The following is a 23,542-nucleotide window of genomic DNA, read 5'->3' as shown; positions in this document are numbered from 1 at the left end:
GTGAATATACCTGGCACTACACCTGCTATGATCAACTCAACTGTACAGAAGTATGAATATGTATCTTTTTTTCTTTATTTTTAACAACTTTTCCTTTAGCTTGCAGTTTTTGTTCAGCTAAAATTTCTACAGGGCAGGATATCTTGTTTTAGAAGGTTCTGATTACTATGCTGGATACACTACAGTTGCCGATAGATTTCTTTTAGCTCACCTATTCTAACTATGAGATTGCAGTCCAGACAGATAAAACATCTCTTAGTCTGCAGCAGATTTTCAGCACTGGTTTCATATTTCTCTTGGATAGGTTGAAGAGAATGATTTTCCCTCCACTCCATTTCTGTAGTTACTCTTCAGACTACATCTCTTCCTAGTGAAATGCAAGGGGAGGGTATCAGAACAGATGGGTTGTACAAGTGGATTAAAGATTTTATACATTGTTTCCTATTTGTTTTGGCTTTCATTGGAAAATCACTTCCAGGTGAAGGTGAATGCTTTCAGACTCCTTGGGTGGTGTGTTCTGAGGTCTGTGATCTGCTTTCTTTAAAAGCAAGATGCCCTGGCACTTCGTGAATTTGGATATCTGTTTCACCTGCCTAGATGGTACCCTGGCAATTGGCGTTCAGTATCACAGCAGAACTCACAAACTTTGGGTGAACTGAAAGTTGGGAAGTAAAGCATGGTTACTTTGAAACATACTGACTATTAGTGAGGTGGCTCCAGTTTCATGTAACTTGAAACAAATTGCTTCTTATTCACCATCAGTTTGGCTGTGTATGCCTACATGCAGATTATGCATTGTGGAAATACCTGAATTATGCTCAACAAATTAATTTCTGAAAGGAAGCAGTGGTGGATTTCCTAACATGCAGAATGAATTTTATAATTTTTCTTTTATTTTAATTTTGTCAGAATTAGTGATATCTCTTTTGCCATTGCATTTTTATTGTTGATATTCTAGTTCATCTGTCTCATAGTATACTATAAGAGCAACTTCTTGCAAATAGTATTTAAGCAGGTGATCTGTGAGAAATTAATTCTTGCAGTCAACTCTCTGCAATTTTTCATATATCAGTTTGTGCTTTTTATCCTCGTCAGTCTGCTTTTACAAAAGAGATATTGAAGAGACCATATTTTTATCTTTTTCATGTTAAGTTTAAGACAAGTGCAAGAAGTCTTCTTTTCTTAGTGTTAAAAGTTTTAATAGAAAAGAAACCCCATGATTTGCCTTCCACATATTTAATTTACTGATTCATAGTATTTATTATGCATTTTTTAATAAAACACTGTTAGTTAATGTTTAGATTTGTCTGCTGATTTGAGTTGTATATTTTTGTAATCTTCCAGTGTAGAAAGTATTTACAGAGCTTCTAAAACTTCTAGAGTCTGTATACATGTATCCTTTCAAGATGGAATAGAATGGAGTCAAAAGCAGTTAAATAGAAAAGAATGGAGTCAAAAGCAGTTTTGACATTTCTGTCAAATATATCTATACATAGCAGGTTCCCAGTGCTTGTACATGCTTTACTATATTAAAATTATGCTTGGAATTAAATTGCAATGCATTGAATGAAAATAGTGCATGTAAGAAAATGTCCATGTAATTCCCAGTAGTCTGTACCAAATGCCAGTTAACCATATTTGGATTTTTTAATGAATATGCTACATTATTATCTGATTTATTTGTTTGTTTGTTTGTTTGGTCAGATTTCCACATAGAAGAGGCTATGGAGTGGCCTGTCTTAGACCTCAAACTAGGCCAAGTTTCGGGGTTGGCTCTGGACCCTGAAAATAACCTAGTTGTCTTCCACAGAGGTGATCATGTTTGGGATGAAAAGTAAGTAGAGAGCTTTGCTGAATGGTGAGGTAAAAGGTTGAATTCCTGTGTGCTGTTTATATACCTTCTCAAGGAAAGACAGATTGAAATCCTTTTTCAATTTAGAAATTCAGTTCTTGGGCTGAAACTGCCTTTCAGAGACTCAGAATAGAAATGGTGACTGACAATTCAAGATGATGAGTTATTAGATCTTTAGAAGTAAGAATGTTTCTCCAGAGGAAAAGAATATAGTACATTAGGTCCTTAAACTGTATGATCGCATTAGTATGACATTCACTGAGATTAATTATCCCAACTCTCTGTGTCTCTTAGCAGGAATAATTAGCCTGGGTGAATAATGTTTTAGTTTGGTATTCTACAATTAGTACTTGGGTTTAAGACATGCAAAGCTATGTCCAGTGTATCTTCATTCATTTTTGTGTTTATGTACACTGAACAAAATGGGACTGTTACAAGTTACTCTCTCAAAGCAAACTTTTTCTACTCATTTGGTAAAATTTGTGACATTAAAATCACTCAAACTAAAAATCTGAACTTTAGAATAGTAGTCCTCGTGTTTGTAAAGTGATGTAGTCAAAGGTATATTATTTTAAGAACAATACATTCCAATAAAGGGTACTATCTTTATTTTTACAGGGTTCTTATGTCTTTGATTTTTAAAATTGTGTATATGTTTATATGGGTACTTTTGAAATTGTAACAGAATACTGGGAGGAAGTAGTACAAGCCTCTAACAGGTTATGTGGTACCCTTTTTAAATACACCTTTTTAAAAAAATGGTGGGTTTTTTTTTTTTTTTGTCTTCTTTTTAAGCATCTGTTCTCCTTATATATAACTGTAAGACTAATGGGTAGGGCTGTTATCAAATCCTGATGAATTCATTTTAAGATAACATAATGTCTGAAAAATAGGTGAGGATTCTGAACATCATGATAACAAATTATGGTTAGAATAATGTTTTATGAAAGAAAGTTATTTAGGTTTTAAGCTAAATAACATCATGCAGCAGATAAGGCAATCATTTATTTCTCATACAATATTCACATCCATTAGTGATATCTCCAGCTCAAGTGTATATAAATACAGACTGTAAAATTTGAAAGGATGCATTAAACAACTTGTATTACTCAGACTTCAAGTATTCTGTAAAAGCTGGTTTTTTATCTGTCTACTCATGAATATAAGTGCAGTTCTTTGTGTTGAATAAAGAATTGCAAAAATATTTTTGAATAGGCTGGTCCTTCTGAAATACATATTTTTGAGTGTCTGGCAATTGAAGTATACGATCAGTCCAGAGCACAAAACTTGAGTTTGTGATCCAGCAGTATTGGGAAAGCCTATAGATTTTAAACAAAACAAAAGAAATTAACATTCCCTAAAACAGCACATGTGCATGATGAATCAACCATGTTGAGAGACAGGCAGAACTTTAGCTTCATTATGCTGTGGCAGCAGAACAGGATTAGAATTGTGATACATTGTCTGGAAATCCATGTATGTACTACCAGTGTTCAGTAACACTACACATTGCCTTCCGTAAAGATAACTAATCATTAAGTCCTGGTTCTTGAGGGGTTCTGTTCCCAAGTCCTACTTTTTTTATTTTTCTTCTTTTTCTTCTTTTTCTTTTCTTTTTCTTTTTTCTTTTTTTTTTCTTTTTTCTTTTTCTCCTTTTTCTCCTTTTTCTCCTTTTCCTTTTTCTTCTTTTTCTTCTTTTTCTTCTTCTTCTTCTTCTTCATCTTCTTCTTTGTCTTCTTTGTCGTCATCTTCGTCTTCTTCATCGTCTTTGTCTTCTTCTTTGTCTTCTTCTTCGTCTTCATCTTCTTCTTCATCTTCTTTGTCTTCTTCTTTTTCTTCATCTTCTTCTTTGTCTTCATCTTCTTCGTGTTTGTCTTCATCTTCGTCTTCTTCTTTTTCTTCTTCTTCTTTGTCTTCGTAGTCTTCTTCTTCTTTGTCTTTTTCAGCATAGTTAATCGATGTATAGGAAACCTTATGTGGTAGGGACCCTTAAGTCAGCCAAACTACAACTCTGTAGGTCTTTTATATATAGTATGGTGATTTTAAAATGTGTTTTGAAAACACACCTGTTGTTAAGCTGTTGTTGGCATGGGGAAGAGACACACAGAAATGTGCTCACCCAGTCAGCCTTCCCTTTTTATCTTTGGGTACATACATGGGCATTAAGTTTGAAGTCCCTTGCATGTATTGTGGTGAAAAAGGAAGGAGTAATAGGTGTCCTTATTTTTCAAGGAAAAAAAATATGGTATTTGGAGGGAGTTTATCATGACAGTTGTATGAAGGAGGCATAAGAAGTTATCAGACTTTTAAGTTAACATTTATTACTAGCTGCAAAAATACAGTTAATCAAATATTACATTCCTTGCCAAATTGTAAACATGATAAATCAATTAGCCTGAAAGCCCAGAATTTATTTTCTATTTCAATGCATCACCAGCTTAATATAGAAGCAAATTAAACAAAAATAATCTGAGCTGTTAGGCTATGCACAAATATTTCCAGTGAATTATTAACATACGCCATAAAAACTGGATCTTCATTCAGCTAAGTATAGCTGGTTGAATGATCTATGTTGTTGCGAAAAGTACCTTCAGTCTACAGTCTACTTGTATTTAGAACACAAAAGTTATGCAGTGACAAGCCCTGTAATACAGCAGCAGCTTTGCAGTGGCTATAGCATTCCTTCAGTATACGATTTTTAAAAAATAATCCTCTTAAAGAAGTAATGTTCTTCCACAGCATTGTCTCTTCAGTTTCAGAACAGTCTTTGCTATAAGCAGCATGTGTTGTGTAGAATGAAAAAAAATACGACTATTCAGCTGGCTGAGCAATGAATCAGCTGGAAGTTATTTTGCTTTTTGTGATGAAAAATGTATGGTATTTATCCAATTTATAAAGAACTAACTAGAGAATATCAGTTACATTCTTGTTACTGCATTCTTACCAAGGTAGGCAGGCTGAGTGCAGTACTGCAATGGTGATGGATATTGATCAAGAATAGACCTCAGGATTGTGCCTTCAGAGGTTATGAGATCGGGTGGTCTGTCTAAATTTACTATGTAGCCCACAAGAAGGATATTAGATTTAAGAAGAAATTGTTTGCATTAGTGTGAAATGGGCCAGATGAGAACCAGAAACGTAACTGTGAAATTACATTGGAGTCTGAAATGAGATGTAGTAGATACGCATTTAATTTTATTTGTCCTTCAGTATCAAAGTGCAGAACCTATCAGAAAGTCATGTTTTAAAGCAATATAACAACTGTGTTTACTTGTTCTCTTTGTGTGGTTTTGGTCTTGCTGTTTTTAAACTAGAAGTCAATATTGTTTGTGTTATTATTTACCTGTTAAAACAAAGGAAGATTGCCTGAAAATTAATGTCAAACACTGGGAAGAAAAGAGTGACTGTGATTTTGTAGCATTGTAGTTATCCTGGAAAAGAGGTTTGACAGGGAGAAGATTGAATGGAAGATCACTCCCATAAACTCAAGTTCACTAGAATTTCTCTGCTTACCATACAATCTCTTATTTATACTTAAAGCACTTAGTTCCCAGAGGAATTGGGAATAGCAGGAAATACTTAGGTGTCTGGACAGCACCGTTACTAATAACCAAAATCATAACAAGGAAAGCCAATAATTATTTGAAATAGTCTAGATAGTAAGTTCTGCAGAGTTACAGTCATGTTTTCTGTAGGGCTTGTTTTGTACAGTATCTACTACCACTAAGACTCTTTCCTATGGTGATTTGTGTAGATGTTCTGCAATTATCTATGTAGATTAAAAATCTGGTTAGTTCAGTCTGTGCATTGTTGGATGCTACACTTCTGGTCATCCATAGCTAGAGCAAGCGCTTATGAGTATTAGACTCCTTTTAAAACGAAACTTCAAATTTAAGAGAATTTATCATGGCAGATTACTGTCATGAATGATAAAGAATGTAACAGCACCTGCTGAATCATGTTCAAACAAGAGGGTGCAACACCAGCCTTTGTGTGTCATTACCATTTATCCATTGTCTCCCTCTACATGATGACAGAACTCTGGAGAGTTTTAGAAACTCTCACCTTCAGCAAAACCATTCATAAGTAAAAGGATTACTTACCATGAGCCATTATTCCTACCAGAAATTAAATAGTTGCAGATAGTTGCTAAATGCAATGGCAGTATATAAATATTATTTTTTAATCATAGCCTATGCAGAAATTTAAACACATTTTGCACTGGTTTTTCTGGTTCTATATGAAACCAATATTGTTTTTCCACATTAAAAATTCTAGATATATAAATATTTAATGTTATGGAGATATGAGACTGTTAGAACTGTACAGTATGTTTAATGCTTTATTCATAGCCTTCTCTATGACTACAAAGTATATTCTTGTTTACCAAGTAGCATCAATCATGGCTGGATTTCTCTGGGGATTAACAAATGGATTTAAAAATACAAAGTGGGAGCATGGAGTTGGTCTTGTATTCATGCATTTTTCATTCACATTAAACACCAAAATATTTTCTTCTGCTTACCTTCACTAAAAGCTGAACATATGTTTTAACAGGTTAGAGTAATAGCCAGCTTCTCTGTAAGGATACAGATAACTATATTTTTATTTTTTGGAAGCATATGATAATTTCATACCTAGTAAATGTCCTCTGAAAAGTTTATCCTGATTCTTAATGTATGAAATAGTGACATGTTCAAATGTTTTTTTATGAATATATTCCATGTACCCTGAAAATTGAGTGCAATTTTGTGGGATTAGGAGTAATGTACATAATATCCTATAGTCTTTTGTCAGCACACTGTGAAAAGGACAAGAACCTTTTCAGAACTTTAAGAACCTTCTTAAGAACTGAATCTTGTAGTAGTAAGCTCTAGTAAAATACTGAACTGCATATGAAATAAGAAAAAGCAGAAGACAACCAAACATGCATTTCAACTGCCTTAGATGATACAGAGTTTACCTGATCTTACTGGCAGGTATGCCCTACTGATTACCTATATTTTTTCTTAGGCTACATTGTTGTATTTCTCATTTCTGGGTTGCTATGGCAATGAAACGATTTTTTAAAAAAATTGAAAAGGGCTTTTTACTTACTTGCTTTAGGATTTAATTGTTGCTGTGTTGCTTTGGTGCTCCTTTAGTCTGGAAGTCATAACCTCAGTAGAAAAATGCAGACATACAACACTATTAACTTGAAATCATACAGTAGTGTGCTGGAGTCTGAGACACAGAGTGTGTGCTTTTGTCTTTGATGCCTGACTTTAAGATTTAGGAGAACACTGAATTTCATATAACATGAAATTTATGGCTGTGTTTTCATGGTGTTACATGAAAACAACTGTCAAAGTTAGATAGAAAAGCTAAAAGTGTGAGTGTGTAGATTAGAGAGTTTTCTTAAGTCACTGGGTGAAAAAGTTAAACTAGTTTAGAGAGCAGAAGACAAGATGGAGGATTTAGGGTGTTGTCTCTTCCTTCTTCTTTCTTCTTCATTTTCTTCTTCTAGAGGTTTTAGGTAGTAGTAAGTGATTAGATAGAGAATGCCACAATGCAACACACAGGTTATAGGTCATTAAAAAAATAATATACGTGTCTATTGTTATTTAGATAAACGTAGATATAAAGATGAAACAGCCACGTGGTTCAGAGCCATTTTGTGCCATCAGAGCCAAAGCAAACCAAAGGAGCAGGATGAACTGGACTTGTGCAGAAAGTCTGGAGAGACATGCCAAGTTTTGTGATAACATCTTAATAAACACGAAAAACAAGATCCTAATGAGCTTTAGAATTTTTTTCCTGACCCAGAGAACTGAGATAAACAGAACTCCCCATTTTATTTTTGTGGGAATCCATGAACCTTTAGACAAACGCATAAATCAGATCTTTCTGTTTCATAAAAGGTGATTATTGCAAGCAACTTTCATGAACCAAGCTCTTCCTTTTTTTTTTCCCATGGACTTGAGAGCTACTCAGTAGTTTATATTGACTCTCCATGGTGAAATTCAGGTGTTGATGGGAATGTTTACTCTAGAATTGTACTGTACATCAGAGAAAGCTAGCAGGAAAATGTCACTGAGTGCCATTCTGAAATATCAGTTGTCCTGAAGAACAGGACAGAGAGAGTGTATTCCAAAAGAGCTCAGCTCAGAGAAATCCAAAAGTGTGAGAAGTGCAGAAGAAATCAAAAAAAGACAAAACGTTTCATAATGTAATAAGGTTTATATTTAAAAAAGAAGAACCCAATAACTCCACATTGGAATTGAACTACAAAACTTGGCTTTAAGTTGTGAGTACATTATTCATCAGTAGACTCTTCTAATCCTGGCTTTCTATTCAACTCTTTTTGTACAGTTCTTTTGACAGCAAATTTGTGTATCAGCAAAGAGGACTTGGACCAATTGAACAAAATACAATTCTTGTCCTAAATCCAAGTAATGCAAAACTGCTTCATTCCACAGGCAAAAGTCTGTAAGTTGGGGTTTTTTGTTCTTACTAATTGAACTAGTATTTCCATGTATTTTATGCCAGTGCCCCTAAACTCATTTTTGTGTGTTTTATATTATGTTTGTGCATTTATATACAGTTGTGTAATTGTAGCCTCTGAGTCTCTTCAAACAAATACAAAATCAAAAAATAAATCTGGCATCTCTATTACCTCTGCTTTCTAACATTTCATACAATTGCATCTATCAGCCAGATTAACAGAAGTGCAGAGCTCATGAATATTACACATTGTCCGTATAGATGCTAAGGTAACCTGAGTGAGATATCTGAGATCAACAGAATTTCAATACTGAGACACTCTAGTAAAGAAAATTTTAAGTTGTAAAGCTGTATTTTTCATTAAATGCTACATGTAGTTAGTATGTACAGCATTTGTTTGTGATCTGTAGATAAAAAATTAAATCTTCACATCTATATCATCCTTCCAGAAAAATGTTTTTAACTTCATTCTTCTACATTTGTGCTTGCAGATTTTATTTACCACATGGTTTGAGTGTAGATAAAAATGGTAACTACTGGGTCACTGATGTAGCTCTTCATCAGGTATGTGCCGGGAGCTTTAGTACCAGGACCTTAATATTTTGCTAAAAAATATTTTCCTTTTCCTAGAGATTTGTCATACGTTGCTTATCTAGGCCTGTTAAGAATAATATTAAGAATATGCATACAGAAATTGACCCCTGTGCACTTCATGGAATATAGTTATGTTGAAAAATTTCCTACAAGGACACAGCATGTAGAAATAATAGAATCATAGACTCAAACCATAAAATTATAGTCTGAGTTGGAAGATACCTTAAAGATTATCTTTTTCCAGATACCCTGCCATGGGCAGGCACATCTTCCACAAGGCCAGGGTGCTTAGAGCTCCATCCAACATGGTCTGGAACAGTTTCAGAGGTTGGGCAGCCAGCTTCTCTGGGCAACATCAGCAGTGGCATCACCAACCTTGTGATGAAGAACTTCCTCATAATATCTAATCTAAACCTACTCCCTGTCAGTTTGAAGCCGTTCTCACTTGTGCTATCATTACATGGACATGTTAGAAGTCCATTTCCGTCTTTGTTGTGGCCTCCCTTCAGGCACTGGAAGGCCACAGTTAAGTCACCGAGAAGCCTTTTTTTCTCCAGGCTGAACAATCCCAGTTCTCTCAGCCTTTCCCCATAGGAGAGGAGCTCCATCCCCCTGATCACCTTGGTGTCCCTCCTCTGCACTCTCTCCAGCAGCTCCAAATCCTTCCTGTGCTGGGACCCCAGGGCTGGAGGCAGCCCTGCAGGTGGGGTCTCACCAGAGCGGGGCAGAGGGGCAGAATCCCCTCCCTCCCCTGCTGCCCACGGGGCTCTGGATGCAGCCCAGGACATGGCTGAATCTCTGGCTGTGAGCACACATTACCATCTCATGTTGAACTTCTCATCAACCAACACCTTCTCCTCCAGGAAGTTTCCTAGAGTCAGCACTATTGAAAAACTAATAATAGATATTATGGTCAATATATTAAGATTATTTTTGGTATATAAATTATTTTATACACAGTAATGGGAATTCTTCCCTAGCCCATCTAGGTCTTAGGTTACACCTTCCATAACTGAAACCTCTTTTCTCTTCCTTTTGACTAAAAAAAGGTTTTCAAACTAGGAGCCAATGACAAAGAGCCATTACTGATCTTAGGAGTGGCTTTGCAACCTGGCAGCGACAAAAATCATTTCTGTCAACCAACTGATGTGGCTGTGGACCCGATCACTGGCAGCATTTATGTTTCTGATGGCTACTGCAACAGTCGAATTATTCAGTTCTCTCCAAAAGGACTGTATGTGATGCAGTGGGGAGAAGGTACAGTCAGGGCTCTTGGTACTTTATCCATACTGCCGTTACCATGAACTCATCATGAACTACAAAATTGTTGTTACTTCTAATTTGTTTTAATTAATTTCTATAACTGAAATACCTTCCAGGCTCTACATGAATTTCAGTCTTGTCATTGCATCCAGATTTTGTCTTGGCTTTTTCTACAGCTACTTGTAGTGGATAAATATTTACTACAAATAAAAAGTGGGGGGTTGTTATCTTGCTTTCAGAATAAATATTCGTGTGTCCTATTTTGTCAAGAAAATATTCTGACTTTTGTAAAGTTGAATTTTTTTCTTAAACATATAAGAAAGGAATATTTTTTTTGCTAGACTTATGCTCTGATTTCATCTATTTTAAGTTTTATGAATAATTATATTTCTGCCCAACTCAGATTTATGTATTACATTAAACTATGCTGAATATTCTCAGGAAATTGAAAATTCTAAATTTGGGATTTATAAAGAACACACAATAGGCTACCTGTGAGTTATCTACCTAAATGCTAAAAGAAAGCTAGCTGACCTCACTCTCTTCCCAGGGTTACGCTGTGGCATACTGCTTTTTCTAAGTAAAGCTGATAGTTTCCGTGTGTACTTTAACACAAATTCGGGGTTTTTTTATTGCAGAGACTTCTCTAGGCAGATCCGGGCCTGGACAGTTTTGTATCCCTCACAGCTTAGCCCTGATCCCTGATTTAAGTCAGCTGTGTGTTGCAGACAGAGAAAATGCTCGAATTCAGTGCTTCAGGTTGGAGACGGGAGAGTTCATAAGAGAGATCAAACACACAGCATTTGGAAGAGAGTTGTTTGCAGTTTCTTATGTTCCAGGTAATCTTTTTTCTTGTTCTTCATATTTTGAGTAGTTGCTTTGTGCCAGGATGTCAGTGTTATTTCCTGAAGTCCTATCATGTTAGCTTAGTACAAATATTAATTATCTTCCAGAGTAGTCCCAATGCAATGGAAAATTTGAGAACTACTTGTTTGCCTATTTGTGGATGAGGGAAGCTTGCATCTAATCTCTGCCTCTAAGAACTGACTGATTAAAGTTATGTCAACAAGTAGATGATCTTGCTGCTTCCTGGTGATTGTACAGTTAAACAGTTAATAATGAATTATTATTAATAATAACCCTTCTAAGTATTCATTTTGAACTCCATTGAAGAGAACAAAATTGATACCAAATGATGAAGAAGGGTTTTTGGTTTCATGAAACAAAAGAATTGAAAGCAAGCAGAAAACATCATGATTTTTATTATCACAGACTGGTTAACAATAACTGTATTAAGTTTTGGGATGAGGTTTTTAATACCGATACCGAAGGTAAATGTTAAGAACTGGATGAGGAATCTTGGCATGTTGGGCTCCTGACTCCTTAATACCAAATTTAATATCATGTTTCTCTCCTTTGTTGTTGCCTTAGCAAGGCAGACACCCTGGTTCAGGAACAGCACGGTTGGCACCCTGGCCACTCGGTCCAAACTGCACACAAATGTCAATGTGATGGATGGCAGAAATGGCGTTTATTGCTGGAGAATGACACTTTAGAACCTAGGTTCACAGTGTTACTCCCATCTGCTTTCATCACAGCTAGGTGCTATTGGCTAATTATGGGACAATTACCATACACTGTGGAGGAGGGGGGTGACTATCTTTCCGTACATCCCGTTATCATCTTCCGAGCACTGGGCCCTATCTTCCACACTTTGTATTTGCCAAGAATGTAAAAAAATGCTGTGCTGGATGAGATGCTTGATATGTATCTGTCTCCTTTAGTAGAAAGTGGCATTCTGAGTGTGTAAGCCTGGATGCATTTTGTAGTCATCCCTCTCCTATTCACCATGCATCCACAAACCCTTTATTTAGCAGTTTTAGGAGGTAACCTCTGATCTCTTCTTCATAGTGTCTTTCTACAGACATAGAGTTCTGCCATTGAGTAACTGCCGTTAAGTTCTAATCCCATTTTGACCTGACTTGTATTTTCTGGTTCATTGGCCTTCCACTGTTGCAGGCTCCAATAGTTCATTATCCACTTGAATTTTATTTTTTTTTAAAAATAAAAGGTGAGCTAATTTCATTGAGTGCTTCTCAATCTCATAATTTTGGGAGTTGAGTAACAGTTCCACACTCGCCAATCTGGTGCCCCTTCATCTTGCCTTATCCTCTTCAAACCAAAGAACCTCAGCCACCTTAGTCTATCCCCATAAGCTATGTAATTGCTTCAGCCCCTTGAGTATTGTATTTGCCTTTCTCTTCCAGCATCTTTAGCTTCATTGGAACCTTTTTGAGATGCAGAGAGTAAAAGAGCACTCAGTACCCAATATGTGTGCTGCTAAGTTTTTGCATAGTGTAGAACTGTCCCCTTCATTCCTAATTCTCCTCCTCAAAGTGCCAGACATTCTACTGAAATTTTGGTTGACACTGTATATGGAGACAGAGATTTCAGGAATCTTTTAGGGATGGCTTGGAGATGTCTCTCCTAAGCTGTAGCTGCCAGCTCCAAGTTCAAATATCACATAGGCATGATCTAGATTATTTTTTTGAAGAAATATCACTTTAATTTGTCTTTGCAGAAGCTCTTCTGTCATCTGTTTAACAACTTATTCTTATAAAAGTCTTTGTGGACTTCCTTAGTGTCATCAAGCTTTCAACTTCTCCACAGACATCAATCTCCTATATGTCATTGTTTGCTGCAGTTTTCAGTCATTGATGAAAACTGTTGAATAAAATTTCTGACACTGATCACTTCAAGATCACATTATTCAGACTTCTCTCTCCTGAAGAATTATAAGCTCCGCCCACAAGCTTTGCTCTTTGCTTCCTGTTTATTAGTAGATCTTTCATTCAACCTTTTGTTAACTCATGTTCAATAACCTCTGATGCATTACCTTGCCGAGGGTTTTCTGAAAGTACGTCTATAGACATACTTGTATGGTATGTAGTTTGTATATATATATATATGTATATATGTATGTATGTGTATATATATGTATATGTATGTATGTATATATATGTGTATGTGTATACACATACATACACACACACATATGTATGTATGTATGTACATGTATATAGTATGTCTATAGAATCTGCTTGCCTCTGCTTCTTCTCCCTGTTCAGAGCTGAGGCACAGCCCTTAGAGAAGCCATACCAACTTGTTCTGACAAGCCACACTTACCCATGTCTTATTCTTCATTATGGATTCTACCATCTTACTGGAGATGGATGCCATAATTGGTAATGTGTGTTCACAGGCACACTTTGGAGTCCTTGTAGGTGAGCACTACAGCATTCTGCTAGCCTTCTGGAGACATGGCTGTTTGCAGTGTTGGGTTACTTAATTTGGTCTGAAGTCTGTGATTTCACATTTTGTTTCCTTCTAAATTTGAGTGAATGCCATCTAAACCTCATAAATTACTAACCTCCAAATTGTCTTAAACATTGTGCTACCAGTTGAGCTGTCTCCTCCGATCTCTTTACTAGTAAAAAAAAAAAAAAGGGTGTTATAAACTTCCCGACATAATAAACAGAAAAAACTGATGAACCCATTTCTTTGCCATAGGCATCTAATCCCTGAATCCCCCTTTCACATCTCTTCCTTTTGTGGTCCTACTTGCTCCCCAGTTGACATTCTGCTTTTGATGCCTGAAAGAACTTTCTGCTATCAGGTCAACCATCTGTAGCAAAGTTTTCTTCAGATTATTTTTTTAACACCTTCACATTCCTTTTACATTTAAACTATGTGTAAAATACCTCCTTGCTTCTCTTAAATGCATCTCTTAAATGACAAAGTTTCAACTGTTACACTTCATTTAACTTCCCTCTTGTAGTTTCTTGTTATCTTCTTATTATCTCTGTCTCTCAGACAGCCTTTTTTCATCTAAACTGTTAAAATTCCATCTTCACTGCAGTTTGCTATGTGTGGGTTCTTAAGGCAAATCTAATGTTGTTGCAGGTGGTCTCCTCTTTGCAGTTAATGGAATGCCTTATCCTGGAGAGGCAGAATCAGTGCAAGGATTTGTGATGAACTTCTCTACTGGAGAAATAATTGATACTTTCATGCCACTTAGAAAGGTAGAGTACTGCAAAGAGTGCCTGTTGCATATAACTATATATATGAGAACATTGGTAACATTCTACTTTTCTAAGTCCATAAGACTATTGCAGAATGTTTTATAACGTAAGTTATTCAAAAGGAATTCTTTATTGTACTATATAAAAACACTAGAGTTTTGGGTTTTAGCTTCTACATGTGGTACACATTTGAAAATTACACTAACTTTTAGATGATTCCTACAGATAATATTTTCAGACAGGATAAGCCTACTTTATTATTGCTGGTACAGTTCTTAAAAGTTAATTTAACAGAATGATGAAGGAATTTAAATGTTCATATATTTTGATACTAGTAATTTGTCAAAAAATACAGCTTATTCCTAAGCAAAATAATATCCAACTGTATGGTTATATCCCTCTTTACAGAATACTAGTGTGTAAGTTAAGGCTGAATGTTCTCCATGCAGTGTTGTACATAAAAATTGTTTTAACAGTTTTTTAACAGTTTCTAGATATTGTGTTAGATTAAAGAATGAATGTTAATATTCTCACTTCTTGGTTCCACATACACTCTTTATTTGCAGTCCAACTATAATTATACTGAGAGTTATTTTTTCTGAAAATAGCAAGTAGCTGTTTTGCATACAAACTTTGTTAAGTTCGGGCTTCAAACCAAGATTCCTTATATTTGAAAATATGTAGTTCAGTGGATAAAATGGAATATAATAATGCTAACAGAAATAATATTAATATATTTTTTTAGCAGTAATACATGGAATAACCTCTATATTGTTATTCCTGGAGAAGGCAAACATTAACTAGAAATGAAATTCCTCTCCTTTTACACCAGCACCTACTTCCAGTCTAAAGCAGGACTGAATATGACCAGGCTCAAGTTAGGGGTTAAGGAGGCCTCATGAAAGTGTGGGCACTTAAGGGTAATCTGTGACTGCTTGTCTTCACAGAGCTTTGAGATGCCACATGATATTGTTGCTTCAGAAGATAGAACAGTATTTGTTGGAGATGTTCATGCCAAAGCAGTGTGGAAGTTTGTATCTGCTGAAAGTATGTTATTTTTGTTCTTAATATCCTAACTTTACGTTTTGTACCTTCAGGTAAGTATCACGTATCTGGTACCCCTGGCCAAGAGCCTGGTGACATAATGAGAGATTTAAGTGCACTACAAGCTTCACCTGCAGCAGTTATGTGCTGCTGCTCAGTTTTCATTAAAAGACCACTCTTCAGCATTGTGGTGTGTTCTGTCAAAGAAGAGTCCTGAGCACATGAGTTACTAGGCTGCTTGCCTAGGATTCAGAGAAGTTACATGTTTTACAGGAATAAAAATATAATCCACTACTCCATTATATGGGATTAAAAATGGATGACAGACATAAAGTCTTAGGGTTCAGGATGTTAGTCAACCAGTAAGGGTCCACTGCTATACATGACTAAGCTAGTTATTCCTTATTTGTCTTGTTTATAATTAATGAATTTTCCTTTGGGGCATTTGGTATCAGCTGCTCTCAATAACTGGAGGCTGGCCCAGATAAATTGTAATTCTGATTGGATATGTTTTTATCTGCATCTGGTAGTCTGAACATGAACGATTCTCAGCTTTTATTCAAAGAAATATGAGAATAAAAAAGTAATGGAATTTTTGCAGGTTAGATGAGGGAAGTCCTTGTGTAAAATTTTATTTTTTGCTGAAGTATAGAAGAGCAGTGGCTAAGAAATCCTGATTCAACCAGCCTTTAATTCACTATGATTTTGATTATTATAAACAGTTTTATTTTTGTGGGAATCCATGAATTTTTAGGCAAATGCATAAATCAAATCTTTCTGTTTCATAAAAACTGATTATTGCAAGCAACTTTCATGAACCAAGCTCTTCCTTTTTTTTCCAAAGGCCTTTGGAGCTAGTAATAGTTTATATTGACTCTCCATGGTGAAATTCAGGTGTTGATGGGAATGTTTACTCTAGGATTGTACTGTACATCAGAGAAAGCTAGCAGGAAAATGTCACTGAGTGCCATTCTGAAATATCAGTTGTCCTGAAGAATTATTTTGTTTTACAGAAATGGAACATCGGTCAGTTAAAAAGGCTGGTATTGAGGTACAGGAGACAAAAGGTTAGTCTAATTCATAATGAAAATGAAAGGATCAGTATATTCACACAGACTAGGGCTGCTTCTGCCAAGCTGAAGGGAAGAAATGCTGGCTAGTTTGACTGTTTTGATTTTTGTGAATTCCTTATGGATGCAGTAGAAGGAAGCTTGTAACACTCTTACCTGGTAAATGCGGTTACACAGCCAACCTAAAAATCTCATTTTCAGTGATGACAAATGTTTCACAGAATAAAAATTTAACTAGTAGGTTAATTCCATTCTACGATCTGGTATGGTCCAGATTGGTATCTGTGGCATCTCCTTTAGATACAGAAATAGCTCTGAAAAACAACTGCAACAGTAACTCCTCAGCAGCCTACTCCCGCTCCACAACCCTCCACCACCAAAAAAAGGGTTATTTGAAATGGCAATTGGTTTACATTCTTGTGTAGTCTTTCAGTACACAGCCTTGTCAGTCACACCATATGGCAAGAAATGCCTTTTTTTTTCTATTTACATTTCTTCTTATAGATTTACTAGACTTTTTATAAAATTGATCTGCATGAAATTGAAAACAAAAAGGAAAAAGAAAATGAAAGCATGTAGCAACAATATAAGGAGATGGTACACACAGAAGAGATTGAAAGGGGCAAAATGCTAATTAAGGTAGATGAAAGGTAATTTTAACCATTTGAATTCTATTATGTAGATCATTTCCCTTTCAGGAAAACAGTACCAGATTATGGTACTATTTATAAAGGCATTTAAAATATTCAAAAGTTCTTAACTGGTTTTCTCTGGTTGAATTTAGAGCTTATGTAGTTTGCTTCAGCCATGTATACGCAGACAGAGAAAAGTCAAAAAAATACCAACTGCCAGTTGAAAGCATGTAGAATAAGGAAGGCTAACATTATGAAACAATGAAATGCTTACTGCCATCACTGTTATCCTTTTATTTTATCTCCACTGGTAAATCAGCCTGCATGAAGCACTCAAACAGGAAGTGTTGATATTACAGAGTCCTGTGTATCTATGGATATCTAAATACATTTTGCCTTGCTTTGGCTGACACTTCTAATGTCATAGAGAAAAAATGCAATAGTAACACCAGAGTAAGAAAATGGTTTTAAGTAATAATGACTAAAATGGTTAGAGTAGATAGGCTGCAATTAACAGCTTTCAGCTCCACTGGGAGAAAAGAGCCAATGGATTTTGTGTCACCTGCTTAATAAATGGAGTGGTCTGCATTCTCACAGCCTCCTGGTGACAGACTGTTAGTAGTGTTTGTAGTGCTGAGACATGGGAGAAAATGTATGGAGAACTGTAGCTTTGTCCAGAGGTGGGGAAAATGATGAAGGAAAATTTTCCTTAGCAGTATCTACTTCTTGAATAGACAGCATGTCTTCATTGTGTCATTGTTATCCTTGTTCTTGTGATAACAATGATATTGTTATTGTTTTATTAGTTTTGAGTGTAAACTGAACCATTTTCTATTCCTTCAAAGAAGAACATAATTTTAATTTTGATACAGAATCAAAACATAGTTGACTGAGTGTGTTTGTGATGCAGCTACTTGTTAAGACATGCTGTTGAATCTGACTTCAAAATATATAGCTAGACAGTTTTATTTACTAGAAGTTATCACAAAGCATATGCAACATCATAAAGGTTTTTCCCTGAAATAGTTTTTTTTCTTTAGGTATGGAGTTAACAAATGGGTCAGGAATGACTGGATGCAGTTTTCAAAAGCTCTCCAGATTTGTAGAACCAAAATTCTTTCATGGAATGTCACAGTTCTTAAAATTTAACCCTTTTGTCACAGTTTTAATAGAGAGATCTTTAAAATTTTCCTTTTTGTTTTTGATAAAATACTGGCATTTTGTATTCCTTATAGAAGTTTGTTGTTTTGTTGTTTTGTTGTTTTGTTTTTGTTTTTTTTCAGAAGGAGATATTTAATTGTTATTACACCAAACAGTTATTTGCCAAAATGCATCATTGGGGTAATTTCCTATATTTTAAATGGTGGATACTTTTTAGGACAAAACTGTTTGACACATCTCCTTTCCTCATTTGAGAAAAGCAGAGGAAATCTTTGCTAGTGAGTGGTATCATTCAGATTTTCTCTTCCTTTAATTTGGGATAACATCAGCAAAAGCCAAAAATGTCTCCATAAGAGTTTGCCTTTTCTTTCCTTGTTACAAAGCACTTATATAGGATACAAAGGTATCCTAGCTTGTTTTTTCCTGTAGCACCTTGTTCTGTGTTACTTGATGCATATAGATTACATACGGAAATTGTTTTCTTTTAAAGAATCAGAAGCAGTTGTTGAAGCCAGATTGAAAAACAAGCCAGAATCGACAGACCTTCTAAGGAGTATGGATAAACAACACTTGGTCCAACAGGCCAGCAGCACTGGAGTTTCCTTTGTTCTTATTACAACTCTTCTTATTATCCCTGTTGTTGTCCTGCTGGCAATTTTAGTATTTATTTGGTGGAGGAAGACAGCTGTCTTTGGAGGTAACTGTAAGTGACTGTTCTAGAGAACAGGCTTTTATTATTCCAGTTACAAATATCACTGAACACTGCGGGGTGAGGGTATGAAGAGAGCAGCTCCCTGTGCTTTTGCCCTCCTGAACAGTTGCAGTGGTATTGCACGCCAACTAAGGCTCAGCAGGGACGCAGCACCTGCACCCCCTGAGCCTTTAATAGTGCATCTCAAGCTGGCATCTCTTCAGAACATATGGCAAAAACTTTAATTGGTGTCAAGGCAAAAACTGGTATCTCAGAAATTAGTAGAATAAATTCATGTTGTATTGTCTAGAATTCAGAAATTTTAATACTGCAGGAGTAGTTTGATTTTTAGTATGGGATCTTTAAATTGCTGAGAACAAAAGACTGCGTGGGTATTACAGAGATACAATCAAAATGAAAGCAGATACCATTATAAGAGGTTATGTATTATTGTTCTCTTCTACCTAGTAAATTCTGTGAGTCAGACATGCCTCCATAATGTACATTAATCCATAGCTCTGAAAGCTTTAATTAGTACTTAGAAGTTATGTAAATGGTTCTAAATTTGTATTGTATAATAACATTATTTTTAAAAAGTTGGCAGACTATGATAGGTGTTGATCACTAGACTTGTTATTTTGTATCACTAAATTGGTTTATTATGATACTTTCATCCCAAGAAGAAAATGTACATGGAGTAGATAACACAGTTCTGCCACTGATCAGGACCTACTGGCCATTCAGCAATCTAATGTGGTTGTGCAGCTGAACTGGATGTCTTTTATTTTAAGATTTCAGCATACAGTTTCCAGACTCTTTGTCATCATAGATGTTAGCATACCAAATGTGCTAGATAGCATATCAAATATGCTAACACTCTAGTCCATTGCAGTACTGCCATAAATGGACTAGACTTCTTAGAACTGCTGATGGGTTTGTTTAATGTCTGTGATTTTTATCAGAAAATACAGGTACTTATTTGATCACAGAACATTGGGAGTTTAGCTTATTTTTGAAATTTACTTTATTTTTCAGCTGATGGGGAACACAAACTTGATTCTAGTTCAGGCAGAATTTTAGGCAGACTTAGAGGTAAGTCACTGATGGTGTTTTTAAATGCAGTAACTGGAGGCTTTTTTTCTGTATTCATGTTGTACAAGAGATTTGATGGAACTTTCTCAGAGGAAGGATTGGGGGCAAAGATCAGGGGTTTTTGAAAATGTCTTTTACAACAACTTTCATCTGTCATTATCTGCCTACTAAAGAGGATGAGTCACTGCCAGTGGGAGAGCAGCAGCTATAATGAGTTACTGTGAATCTGATGTATGAAATGAAGCACTTTGAAACTAAGGGGAAATGGGTAGGAATACCAATAACCTGAGTAGAGGTAATGAGATAATAGATGCTAAAAAAGCGTAGTCTGAAACTTCTACGTCAAAGATGAATTTGCTTCTTCTTTCCTAATATATACACCTATCTTTTGTGGCTCATGTGTTAAATCTTTAAAAACAGTTTCTGGAAGGACACTTAAAGTAATTACCACCATACTGTTTAATTAGTAGATAGATTTTTATTCCTCCCTCACAGTTAAAGCAAACCTTGTGAAAATCCTTTCCTTTCCATAGGGAAAGGCGGTGGTGGAATTAACCTAGGGAATTTCTTTGCAAGTCACAAGGGCTACAGCCGAAAAGGATTTGATCGGCTGAGCACTGAAGGAAGTGATCAAGAAAAAGATGAAGATGATGGCACTGATTCTGAGGAAGAGCGTTCAGCACCTCCACTTCCACCAGCATCTTTGTCATCTTGAAACCAACCTTTGAGTTCTCCATTATACAGTTCAACCCAGAATGTCAGATTCCTTTTCCCTTAAGCACGTTTAAGATCTTGTGGATTTAATTGTAAACTGTTATAGTCTGTGTGGAGCTGTACACTGGTTCCTTTATTTTTTGTCTCGTTTTAGTTGTTTTTTATGTGGAGGAGTGTACGGAATTTCCATATCAGTGCTGTTGGTTTTTATGAGAACATCTTAATTAAGCAAAGTATTCTAATTGCAGGACTGATTTAAAGCAGTAGTATTTTATCATCAAATATGGGGATCTTGTAAATAAGTCTTACTATCTGCTTCATCAAAATATTTTTTCCATAATTATTCAGTTGCTAATTTCTGTTTTGTGCCTTTCCTCTTCAATGTCCTTAACCTGATCAGTACAGAGAATATACAGTGCCACAAGAAAATGAAGCTGCTAAGTCTTCTTCTATTTTTTTAAATCACTAACATGATATTGCATTGAAGGAAAGAAAAAAGTCTCTATTTAATTTTTTCTTCTTTCTAACTTGATGTGTTTCTGGAATGTCTTATTTTTAGATGGTATCACTGTTAGAACACTATTTTCAGAAGCTGAATGTAATTTGTGTAATAAAGTATTCGCAGAGCATTGGCTGTCAGAGTGTACTTTGGAATTTGTGCTTTCATTTTTTTTGTATATAACTTTTGTAGAAGTTGCAGGGGACACATAACACAGTAAAATTTTTAATGTGTTCTCCCAGCAGAGAAAAAAATGCTATTTTGTATGGAAGCTGGAAAAATATTTTGCTATGTCACAAGGTTGTTCGTTGTTTTGGGTTTTTTTTAAGACTAATAATCTGCATACATGTACAAAATCAACCTTAAACATTTAAAAAGGGATTTTACTTGTACTATAAAACTGCAGTGTATTTCCTTAATAAAACACATGGTCACAGCTAAGAGGAAACCTGTGTCTCAAACTAAATATGCAAATTAGTCAGGGTAGGCATCTAATACTAGCTGATTAGAAGTACATATTTTCTTTTTTTCTCCACACTTCTTTTTTCATTCATTCAACACAAACCCTCAGTCTTGTAATGAGCTCTCATATTTAGCAGCAGACTTACGGAAGTCCTGCTGGATAATTACCCTCTCTGTATGAGTCATCTGTGCTGTGAATCATTGTGTAACATTATGACTAATCAGTCCAGTTTGAGGATCAGAGCATAATTAATGTCCTTTTAAAACTGCTATTATAGCAGAGTGTACACAGCTGTAATTGCCACAGGGTTTTATGAAACAGTTTTCATTATCGTCATTGCAGGTGTTGTATGTAATAGGCTACTGCTGGCATTTAGGCTGGAAAATAGGCTTTAAGCTCCTTGTGGGGATTTTGCAAGGTTTATGGGGAAATAAGGGTAATGATAGTGGAGAAAAAGGTAAGATTTCTTCCCCCAGCAAGATTTTATGAATCCCCTTTTTCTAGGGGAAAAATAACAAACACCAAAACCAAAACCCCAGACTTCAAATGCATTATAAGCTGGTTTCTTTTCTCACATACAGCAAAATCTCCAGGAGAGTCATCTGAAATTCTGGAGTACAGGCAGTTTCATGTGAAAAGTATTTTCTGCATACTCTTAAGTTGCTTCCTCTCCTGCAAATTTTTGTTTTCCTAATGTTATAAGGAAAACAGGGTGTTTCTTTCTCACTTTTGAATGCAAGTATTATTTTTGGCTGTGGCCTTGATCCTTGTGTATATGAATAAAAAAAAATCAGTTAGTTGAAAAGAATCCTCTGAAGCTGTCTGCAAAAATGCTAAGTCACTAGTTTACAGGAAGTTTCCAGTGACAGCAGTTAAAAAAGCTGTGGTGACACTGCTTTCATAGATGGTGTATATGCCATCAGTTCTAAAAGATTGCAGAGTTTTCTTAAAAGTAGTCAATAAGGGTATATTTTTCTAACATTTGGTTAGCTCACTTTATGTCCAAGTGACATAATGTTCTTGGCCTCCATTAGCAGAGCTCAGTGGAAGTAATGTGCAGCTTCCCTCTTTGTCCTTTCCTTTATTTGAGCTGTGTCTCCAATTCTAGATAATGCTTTGATGAGAGAGAATCAGCCAAACAGTTTAATTGCAAGTACAAGCTAAAATAGATTAGTTGAGCTTTAATTGTAATCTCAGCTCTGTGGAATTCAGACATTGGTCTCTACAATAATCCTGGGCTGCCTATAGAGAAGCAGGATGGAGGACCAGATTGGTGAGACCCCACTTGCAGTGCTGCGTCCAGCCTTGGGGTCCCCAAAATAAGAAGGATGTGGACCTCTTGGGTGGGTCCAGAGAGGCCACAAGGATGATCAGAGGGCTGAAGTACCTCTCTTGAAGTTGGGGGTTTTTCAGTCTGGACAAGAGAACGCTCCCCAAAGACCTCATTTCAGCCTTTGAGTACTTAAAGTGGTTTTATAAGAAAGACAAAAACTTTTTACCAAGGACTGTAGTGATACGACAAGGGGGCAGTGGTTTTAAACTGAAAGAGGGATATTTAGGTTGGATATTAGAGAGAAGTTGTTTATTCTGAGCATAGTGAGGCACTGACACAGGTTGCCCAGAGAAGCTGTAGATGCCTCATCCCTGGAAGCGTTCAAGGCCAGGTTGGATGGAGCTCTGAGCAGCCTGGTCCAGTGGAAAGTGTCCATGCCCATGGCAGAGGGGTTGGATTAGGTGATCTTTAAGGTCACTTTCAACCCAAGCTATTCTGTAATTTTTAATAACTGCATGGAGAGGCAACCAACTACTTTCCAGCAGCAATCAAATTTCAGCACCTCAGTTTCTGATTTTGTACAGGTACAATGGCAAAACTGGAACATCTGAAGCTACTTGAAGGCACTG

The 23,542-nt window shown here is 36.0% G+C and overlaps 1 protein-coding gene across 13 annotated transcripts in view; it reads left to right on the top strand.

Moving 5' to 3' along the window:
- The window catches only part of PAM (peptidylglycine alpha-amidating monooxygenase), a 132,441-nt gene extending 111,117 nt beyond the window's left edge, over positions 1 to 21,324 (top strand). For 7 of the 13 annotated variants that reach the window (XM_015652381.1, XM_015652380.1, XM_015652387.1 and 4 more), the window contains 11 exons: positions 1,705 to 1,834; positions 8,204 to 8,320; positions 8,827 to 8,899; positions 9,979 to 10,186; positions 10,831 to 11,031; positions 14,156 to 14,274; positions 15,222 to 15,321; positions 16,332 to 16,385; positions 18,672 to 18,884; positions 19,908 to 19,964; positions 20,498 to 21,324. In XM_015652381.1, the coding sequence (XP_015507867.1) occupies positions 1,705 to 1,834; positions 8,204 to 8,320; positions 8,827 to 8,899; positions 9,979 to 10,186; positions 10,831 to 11,031; positions 14,156 to 14,274; positions 15,222 to 15,321; positions 16,332 to 16,385; positions 18,672 to 18,884; positions 19,908 to 19,964; positions 20,498 to 20,679 (1,454 nt within the window). In that variant the 3' untranslated portion in view covers positions 20,680 to 21,324. The remainder of the gene's footprint in view (positions 1 to 1,704; positions 1,835 to 8,203; positions 8,321 to 8,826; positions 8,900 to 9,978; positions 10,187 to 10,830; positions 11,032 to 14,155; positions 14,275 to 15,221; positions 15,322 to 16,331; positions 16,386 to 18,671; positions 18,885 to 19,907; positions 19,965 to 20,497) is intronic. The other 6 variants (XM_019009196.2, XM_019009198.2, XM_033520636.1 and 3 more) reach the window with 6 other exon arrangements.
- Positions 21,325 to 23,542: the final 2,218 nt, after the last annotated feature.

Source organism: Parus major, chromosome Z (assembly GCF_001522545.3).
Source record: "Parus major isolate Abel chromosome Z, Parus_major1.1, whole genome shotgun sequence".
Lineage (NCBI taxonomy): Eukaryota > Metazoa > Chordata > Aves > Passeriformes > Paridae > Parus > Parus major.
Note: the sequence above shows the minus strand (reverse complement) of the source record. Positions and strands in the feature narration are given on the sequence as shown.